The 10,234-nt window shown below is 46.8% G+C and overlaps 1 protein-coding gene across 1 annotated transcript; it reads right to left on the reverse strand.

The window, feature by feature from the left end:
- Positions 1-2,650: 2,650 nt before the first annotated feature.
- LOC140780441 (uncharacterized) lies at positions 2,651-3,052 on the reverse strand. Its single transcript, XM_073126007.1, has one exon. It carries the CDS (start codon positions 3,050-3,052, stop codon positions 2,651-2,653), a length of 402 nt encoding a protein of 133 aa, XP_072982108.1.
- Between the last annotated feature and the right edge of the window lie 7,182 nt (positions 3,053-10,234).

Here is a 10,234-nt window from a genome sequence, read left to right on the forward strand (position 1 = left end):
ACCTCCGACTAATGAGTAGGTAGTTCAATCCTTTTGATTCTATCTTCCTAGTAAGTGGGAATCTTGAGTAATAGGTCAAATTACTACATAAAGAACACTTGTAAACAAAACGACTTATTGTGCGAGTAGGAAGATTATGATTTTTCTCCGTCCTTCTCTTCTTATCTCTATATATAAGTGATCGGAGGTCTAAAGGAATGCATCCAACTTATAATATCTTAAAGCAAATCATCTAGAGTTACAATTACCGATTTTAGTGGCAATGGTGCCACATGGTTGTGCTAGGATATGAGGATAGTTTTATAGATTGAGTCCTTGAGAGAGGTTTGTATCTACGTTATGGATTCTCTCAACGAGCCCACATACTCTATTAGTGTAACATCCATAAAAAACAATTGGCGCCCACATGCCTAGCACGTGTGGCCCTTTCCTTCTCCCTCATTCTATTTTCTTTCTTCTTCTCTTTCTTTCCTTCCTTTTTTTTATTCTTTCTTCTTTCTTCTACCCGCCAACAGTCTTTCCCCTTTCTCTTCATGCCATGCCGGAGCGCCACCAGAACCACTAACCCCCCGGATGGAAGTGTCACAGCTCCCTCTCTCGTCAAGTAAGTATAATTTAAAAATGTGTTAGTCTTGTAGGTTTTCTTCTCCGAAGTTTTCCCCTCTCAGTCTGGTCATGATCCGGCCAGCTGGCGGCCTCATGTCTTGCCTCGTCAATCTAGTGAACTTCTCCTTCTCGCGTCGATGCCCTCAGTGGTTTCCTTTAGCGCCCTCGTGGCTGGAGTTGTCGGGCTGCCCCTTGCAGTAGCTTGTGACCGGGGCGAGGTGGATTATCGTCGTTAGCTGCCTCTAGTAGCTAGGCTTCCCCTCGGCTAGCTTCTACTTGTCGAGGGGAGCATGTTAGTAGTGTCAGCTAGGTTGCGAGCGATAGGATTTGTCGGCAGCTCTAGCTACCAATTGAGTTCTTGCCAACGGTGGGTAGTTGTTGTCTTCCCCATTGGCCTGGTAGGCATTGTGGGTGCCTTCCTCCACTAGCCGAGCATCGATTGGCCTGTGTTGGCCCTAGCTGTCGGTGGTCACCACCGACAGCCATCCATCCTTCCTCCCTCCTTTTGGTCGAGGTGAGGAAGGAAGGAAGGGAGGAGTGTCTTGGGGTTGGGCTAGATGTAGCTAGCTCGAGTTCCGGGTCAGGCTGGATCACACCCAGCATGAGTGCCAGGTCGAGCTTGGTTCAGCCTAGCCTGAGTGCTGAGTCGAGCTTGGTGTGGCCCATCCCGTGTGTCGGGCTGAGCTGGGTTGGATGTGTCTTGGGGTTGAGTTGAGGTGTACATAGCCCAAGTGTTGGGTTGAGCTTGATGCAGCCTATTCCGAGTGCCAAGTCGAGCTTAGTGTGGCCCAATCGAGCTTGGTGTGGCCTAGTCGAGCTTGGTGTGGCCTAGTCGATTTTCGGGTCGGGCCATGCTGCCTATCCACTGGGCTGGATGCCACTCAACCTGAGTTTGGGCTGCATGCAGCCTAACCTAAGTTTGTGATGGGTGGGGCTATAGGCAGCCCAACCCAAATTGGTGGTGGGTTAGGCTTTAGCCAAACCTAAGTGGCTTTTTGGGTAATGTGGGCTTTAGGCCCAATTTTTTGTGGGTTTGTTTTTTGCTTTGCGTTAGCCAAGTAGAGTAATTACCCTATAATTATTTATTTAAATTATTTAAGTTATTTTATTTATTTTTAGTGTTGGTAATTGTGAACCCTAATTAATTAGTTTTAGCATATAGTAGTGTTCACTATATTAATTATTTTATAAATTAATTTTAATAAATTAGACCATGGCTTGAGAGTGCCGTTATAAATAACACATAACAGGAACTAACTCTAATCGGGATTGAGCATGAACGAGTATACTTTGGTTAAATTAATTTTAGAAAATGAGTTAGTGATTTGGTGATTTGATCTTGATGTCAATGAAAAATATTTAGGTATAAAGTAGAGGAGAAGAAGAGGAAGAAGGGGGTCTTTCCTATGGATCTAGGGGGATAGGCCAAACAAGGAGATTAGAGATGGCGTAGCCATGGTGGGAGAGAACGAGAGAGAATGGGAGGAAAAGATTTGGGGGAAGGAACTCAATTCATTCAATAATGATCATAAGTTGCCTTCCATATATTTAGATGTCCACATATTTAGAGGCTAACCTAACAAGCAAAACAGTGAAAAAAAAGCCCTAGAAAGAGTGTAGGTTTGTCAATCGCGTTCAAACGCGGTCAAGCACGTTCGAATGCGCAAGTCAACTGTATTTGCGAATGTATACAGGTGTTCAAACGAGAATGTCTGAACGCGACCTACAAAAAATAATTATTTCAGAAAAAAAATTAAAGAAACTCAGCCTGAGATAACTAGGTCCTATTCTAGTCATATCAATGCACCATGCTTCTGCCACCTTGTCCTCAAGGTGTAAAATGAGGGAAACGATCACTAATGTCTGATTCCAGCTCCTATGTAGACTCATCAAATGGCTTGCCAAGCTACTCCACCAGGATCTTTGTCTCTAGAGGTCCTTCTCAACGTCTCCTACGTCTAGCCAGTACACAAACTGGCTCTAGAGCTCTCATCTCTTCAATCGACTTTGGTATATTTGACCCCACCATCTGATCGATGCCTACTCAAGCTCGCAACAAGGATACATGGAATATGGGATGCAACCGCGATCCCTTAGGAAGCTCCAATCTATATGCAACTGAGCCAACTCGCTCTAATATACGAAAGGGCCCAAAGTAACGGTGCGCCAGCTTTTGATTGCGCACCGATCTCAGCGTCACTTGCCGATAAGACTGAACGTGCACAAACACAAGATCTCCGATTGCGATTTCCAATTCACGATGATGGGGGTCATAGATTTGCTTCATGCGGTTTTGTGCCATTGCCATGTGGGTCCTAAGCCTCCATAAAGTCGCGTCTCGATTCATCAACTCTTGATCGGCCTCTGTCCGGACCACTATCGCCTTTGGGTCATATGTCCATAAGGAGGGTGGGGTTCTGCCATACACTGCTTCAAAGGGTGTCATCCCTATGCTGGCGTGAAATATAGTGTTGTACGACCACTCCGCCCAAGGAAGGTAATCGTGCCATCTCCCCGATCGCTCTCTAACAAAGCACCGCAAATATTGCTCAATGCCCCGGTTAACTACCTTGGTCTAGCCATCTGTCTGAGGGTGGTAAGCCGAACTAAGGTTTAACCGGGTCCCTAAAGTGTGAAGTACTCCGTCCAGAAGTCGTTGATGAAGACTCTATCATGGTCGGACATGATCGAGCGCGGCATGTCGGGAAGCTTGGCCACGTCGTGCACAAACACCTCTGCAACTGCCTTCGCTGAATATGGGTGTGCTAGGGCTGAGAAGTGAGCATACTTGCTCAGCCTGTCTACCACGAGGAAGATGACAGAATATCCTCTCATTGGAGGGAGCCCCTTAATGAAGTCCATGGAGATATCCTCCCAAATGCGCTTCGAAATGGACAAAGGCTGTAAAAGTCCACCCTACCTCAAGGAATCGATCTTTGCTAGTTGACAAATATCACAATCCCGCATAATCTCTTTAGCTCCTTCTTCATTCCAACCCATGTATAGCTTTTTGATAGCCTCTTGTAGGTCCTCAAGAGGCCCTCGTGTCTCACCTCTAGTGTGGAATGGAAGAAATCCATGAGTCACCTCCGCAAGTCATCATCACCGGGTACTTAGATGCGCCCGATCTAACACAGCAGTCCTCCTCTACTCTCAAGCTCAGGGTGACTTATAGGATCACTCTCTAGCGCTAGCACTTCTCAAATCAGCAAGGAAGGGAAATACAGGTGTGGAATAAGCCGCAAGCTTGGCGGGTGTGTGCTGCCGCAAGAGTCCATCCGCCGCTCTATTCTCCATCCTTTTTTGTACTACAACTCATAGTCATATCCTAGTAGTTTGGCGACCCATCTCTGCTGTGCTAGAGTGTGAACTCGCTATCCCATGAAGAATGGCAAACTCTGTTGGTCCGTTCGGATCACAAATTGTTGTCCGATCAAGTATGATCTCCACTTGGTCACCGCGTGTAGGATAGCGAGCATCTCATGCTCGTATGTGGAAAGCTGCTGCAACCTCTCTGATAACGCCTTACTGAGATAAGCAATAGGTCTCCCGGACTGCATAAGAACAGCCCCAATGCCCGACCCGGATGCACCGCACTCGATCATAAATGGCTTTGTGAAATTGGCTAGCGCTAACACTAGTATGGTTGATATGGCGGTCTTCAGCCCCTCAAATGCCTTCGTCGCTGACTCAGTCCACTAGAAGGCATCCTTCTTTAGCAATGAAGTGAGGGGTGCCACAATCTTCCCATAACCTGCCACAAATCTACGATAGTACCCTGTCAGGCCAAGGAACCCTTGTAACTCATGAACCGTCGCCAGTTGTGGCCACTCTAGCATACATGACACCTTGCTTGGGTTGGCCGCCACACCCTCTACCAAAATGATATGTCCGAGGTACTCTACTCTGCACTCTCCCCAAAGGCATTTGCTTTTCTTCACCTTTAGAGAATGATCCGCTAACAGTCCCAACACTGAGTGCAGAATAACTAAGTGCTCCTCCTAGATCCTGCTATACACCAAGATGTCATCAAAAAATACTAACACATACCGCATAAGGAGTGGGCAGAATATGTCATTCATCAATCCCTAGAAGGTCACCAGTGCGTTTGTCAACCCAAACGACATTACCCAGAACTTGTAATGTCTGTCGTGAGTCTGGAATGCCGTTTTGTGAACGTCCTCCGCTTGCATGCAAATTTGATGATAGCCGACGTGGAGATCGAGCTTACTGAAATACAACGCTCCTGTCAACTCGTCCAACAGCTCCTCTATGATGGGTATCGGGTATCGATCATTGACGGTGATGGCGTTTAGTGCCCGATAGTCCATGCAAAAATGCCAGCTCCTGTCCTTCCTTTACACCAACTGCACTGGTGATGAATAAGAACTCCGACTCGACTGGATAATACTCTGCTCCAGCATCTAAGCAACCAATCTTTATATCTCCTGCTTCTGGATGTGGGGATAATGGTAGGGCTGAACATTAGCTGGTTCTGCCTCTAGAATGATCTCGATCCTGTGATTGGCGTGTCTCACGGGTGGTAGTTCCCGTGGAGCTTCAAATAGGGTAGCAAAGTCTATCAACATATGCTCCAAATCATCACGTGCACTTGAGCTAGGAAGGGTCTCAAGTTCGGTCAGTGCAATTTGGAGGAAGTACAATGGCTCGCCAACTCGGGGAGCTCCAATCAATGATTGGAGAGTGGGGCTTGGCTGTGTCCAAACCCCGTTAAGCTGTATGACCCGTCTGTCTCACTGAAAAGTGAGCCGTATTTGTGAGAAATTAAAGGTCACTAGACCAAGGCTCTACAGCCATTAGGTATCTAAAACCACATCCGCTCCTCAAAGAGCCAATGGATACAAATCCACAATAAAGTTATGGCCTTGCACCCAGATGGATAAGCTCCAACAAATCCTGTCAGCTCGGAGTTTGTTGACGTCGTCGATGGTCACCTCAAAGCCGATGGTGGGTTCTACCTCAAGTCCAAATCTCCGTATAAGCCACTCGTCTAATAAATTGTGAGTGCTTCATGTGTCAATGAGGAGGCCCACACACTGTTTCTTGACTAGTCCGTCCACTCGTAGGGTCTTCGAGCTACTCGTGCCAGAATAAGCATGCATGGATATCTCAGTCGATACCTCTTCCTCTAGCTCCCCATCGATTAACATAATGATGCCCGTCGCTTGATACGATTCAGACTTTTCACCGATGTCGTCTCGAGCATAGATACACTTTAGGAATATCTTTGTTTCTGGTTTTAGTGTTTAATTATTAAAAATAATAATAAGTTTTCTGAATGTCGCGTTTGAATGCTGGTGGAGTGCGTTCGAATGCGCTTGTGAACGCCTGCATCAGATTCGCACATCCAGAGAGTGTGAAATATGCGTTCAAATGCTGCGTTCGAACGCGCTGCATCGCGTTCGCACATCCTGAGAAGTGCAAAATATGTGCATTTGAACGCAATCGGGCGCATTCGAACGTGGTTGGCGGAAATGTATTATCTAGGGTTAATAATTGCTATTTTTGAATTGTTTGGTTAGCCTCTAAAGGTGTGGATGGCAACCATGGAATTATTATTGGTGAATTGAGTTTTTGCCCTGCCTCCTTCGTCTTCTTCTCTCTCATTCTCTTGTTCCCTGGCGACGCTGCTTCTAACCTCCCTCAATCGACCAATCACCCTAGTCCCTTAGGGGCGGCCCTCTCCTCCCCTTTCTTCCAATCTATCCATCACTTGCCCTAATACTTTCATCGCCGATAACCCTTCCACCACCACTTACTCACCAGTGCCACCCCATTAACGCCGGTCCACCACCATCCACCATCATCTAGGATCTTGTGCCTTTATCTACGGATCTTAAGATAGACTATCCAATGTTTGTCCACTAATCAGATGATATCTCGAGATCCTGACATCCGATTTACTTGAAACTTCATTTGTTGAAAAGCTCTTTTCTGAGGCTACAAATATCCAAATCTCATATCGATCTGACAGTGGAATCTTTCAGGATCTATTTCCAAAGTTCTATGTCATATCTTGTCCAGATCGAAAAATTGGAATAGATCGAGCCTAGGTCAAAAAGGGGAGATCATATCAAGCTGGTATCAGAGCCACCGCTCCTCAGACACGCGCTTCCTATGACGACAACCAGAGCCATGGCTACACGACGAGATGAGGAAGAAAAGATTCTCCCAATAGAGGATGGGGAAACGGTTGCGGGAGCTTCCACCCACGGAACCGCTCGACCAAATCGGAATACGGAAGAGCCTAGTGTTCAAGCCATGTTGGGGTCTCTTTTTGAACAAATGGCCCTCAACAACCAAATGATGATGGAGATGATGTGGGAATTACGGGCGACAAGGGAAGCCATGGCGAACGGGAATGCACTATCGACCCCACGACACGAGTCCACTCCCATGAACTTATCGCCACCGATTCAGAATTTGCAACCACAAGAGCCACTGCTACCACCACCCTATGGGTAGAGACAAGCAAGGATTGTTCTAGTAGGCCCGGTTGCAGGTGAACCCATCCGACGAGCGAACCACTATGGAGATCACCTTGAAAATCTAGATTCGTGGGCGGGGCAATACGAACCGGAAACACGGCAAGTTAATCTAAATCGAAGGAGGGATCATCAACCATTCATGGTGCATCCTCCTTCGGTTAGACAAGGACTTGGACATGATCCGGATCAAGAAAATGGCATCCGTGGGCAAATCGTGCGTCTCGAATTCCCCAAGTTCAAATGTGGCGATCCGATCAATTGGTTGTATAGGGCAGAGCAATTCTTCGCATACCAGGGTACAGCAGAAGAATATAACGTGACGCTTGCAAGATTCCACCTTGAAGATGCGGCGCTTCATTGGTTTCGAGCAGCCAATGCCCATAAGGCTATTGAAACTTGGGCTGATTTTTGCGCTGATATCATGCGACAATTTGGAGCGTCGAGGTATAAAGACTTCGATGCTCTCCTCTCAAAGATGGTGCAAAAGACCACAATTGGGGCATACCAAGAAGAATTTGAGAGGATAAGTAGCCGATGCCAACCCCTATGGACGGATCAGCAACTTCGCAGCACCTTCATCTCCGGGCTACGGGGAGACATACAAGCCGACGTGAGGGCTTTAAGGCCTAGAACCTTAAAGGAGGCCTTCGAAGATACAGTGCTCATGGAAGACAAACATCGAGTCATGAAGTTATATCTGAAATAGAACTGGACGATCCAAGGAAGCCGCAATCAAGCTCAACAAACAATAGTGGCAGGAAATGTTACCAGAGTACTAAGAACCGCTGCTGCAATGGTGCCTCCCCGAGCACCCTTGAAGCCATTCCAAGATGTGAAGTACGCACCTAGAGGCCCGGGACGAGCACTCACACCTGCTCAAGTGGAGGAACGAAGAGCCAAAGGCTTATGCTTTCATTGTGATGAGAAGTTTGTACCCGGACATCGCTGCGCTAAACTGATGGGATCGATGATGCTAATAGATTGATTGGAGGATGTGGAGGAAGAGTTTGCAGCTGAAGATGAAAGTGTAGCTGGACATCAAGGAGGAGTAGTCGAGTCGCAAGCCCACTAGCCCACTGATGTGTCTACTTGGGAGCTAGAGTCAGATATCATGGATCGTTTTCCCAATTTCAAACCTTGAGGACAAGGTTGCGAAAGTGTGGTGGATTGATATAATTCGGATTTCACCGATGTCGTCTCAAGCATGGATACACTTTAGGGATGTCTTTGTTTCTAGTTTTAGTGTTTAATTCTTAAAAAATAATAAGTTTTCTGAATGTCGCATTCAAACACAGGTGGAGTGCATTCGAACGTGCTTGTGAACACCTGCATCAGGTTCGCACATCTAGAGAGTGTGAAATGTGCGTTCGAACGCACTTGCGAACGCCTACATCAGGTTCACACATCCAGAGAGTGCGAAATGTGCGTTCGAACATGCCTGTGAACGCCTGCATCGCGTTTGCATATCCAGCGAAATGCAAAATATGTTCGTTCAAACGCAATCGGGCGCGTTCGAACGCTGTCGGTGGAAATGTACTGTTTAGGGTTAATAATTATCATTTTTGAATTGTTTGGTTAGCCTCTATAGGTGTGGATGGCACCCATAGAATTATTATTGATGAATTGAGCTTTGCCCTACCTCCTTCGTCTTCTTCTCTCTCGTTCCCTCGTTCCCTGACCGGCCAATCACCCTCCTCCCCTTCTTCCAATCTATCCATCACTTGCCCTAATACTTCCATCACCCATAACCCTTCCACCATCACTTACTCACCGGTGCCACCCCATTAATGCCAATCCACCACCATCCACCATCATCTAGGATCTCGTGCCTCCATCCACGGATCCTAAGACAAACTACCCGACATTCATCTACTAATCAGATGATATCTCGAGATCCCGATATCCGATTTGCCCGAAACTTAGTTTTTTGGAAAAAAAAACTTTTCTGGGGCTAAAACATATCAAAATTTCTCATGGATCCAATGGCGGAATTGTTCTAGATCTATTTCCAAAGTTCAGTGTCAGATCCTGTTCAGATCTAAAAATCAATATAGATCGAGCCTTGGTCAAAAAAGGGAGATCGTATCATCGCCTTGGTGCAACGATTGCTTGAAGTGAACCTCTCGTCGCATCTAAAACATAACTCCTTCGCTCATCACTCTTCCACTTGTGCATGGGTAAGAGTATGGAGCCCGGGGATGCTCCACCTCCTCGTACTCTTGGAAAAGCCTTGGAATGGCCCGCGGCCCTATTATGGCCGCTGGTGCTCTAGCAGCCGTACTCGACGCGCTAATCGCCTCGATTGCCTGTGGCATAAACCTGTTGTTCCAATCGAGCTTGTTAGCATTCCTCAAGGCTTGATGCTTTTGGTCCATTCTAGTTGCGTTTTCAAAGGCCTCGCTCAAGGTCCTTGGTCGTAGAGAAAGTACATCAGCTCGGACCTCCTTGCGTAACCCAGAAATAAAAGTGCTGATTAGGATTTCTTGTGGCCATTGTGGTCAGCACAACTGATGATTCGTTCAAACTCCTCCTAGTAAGCAGCAACCGACGTCTTTTGGACAAGCTTTGATAGAGTGGCGTTGTAGTCCTCAAAGCCTGCGATTCCAAAGCACCTAGATGTGCATTTACTAATGCTAGCCATCCATCGAACACTTGGTGTACGCTCACAGATTAATACCAATGTAATGATGTGCCTTCCAAATGGAAGCTTGCCAACAACACCCTGACGTCTTCCGTAGTTTCTTGATACATAAAAATTATTCAGCATGAAAATTCCAATCCAAAGGATTACATTTTTGGAACTTAGGGAACTTGAGCCTCGCCATTCGTCTGCGCATAGGATTATTGCGCCCCGCATCATACACGAGTTCAGGTCCAATGGTAGGAGGATGTAGAATCAGTACATCATTTTCTTGGCGCCTTCGATCATCTCTCTCGTTGTGCCAACTGGGATCATCCCAATTTGGCCAACCAGCATCCACCTCAATGCTATTGTGATTTAGATCTGGACATGCCTGCTCCACACCCTTTGGTAGATCATAGGGACCTTGGTAAGGTCCTCTAGGGCCGTTGGGTGGTGGCAGCAAGGGTTGATTTTGGGTAAGAGTTGCCCTAGCTCC

The sequence above is a fragment of the Typha latifolia genome, chromosome 1 (assembly GCF_019914945.1).
Source record: "Typha latifolia isolate L0001 chromosome 1, TyphaL0001v2, whole genome shotgun sequence".
Classification (NCBI taxonomy): Eukaryota; Viridiplantae; Streptophyta; class Magnoliopsida; order Poales; family Typhaceae; genus Typha; species Typha latifolia.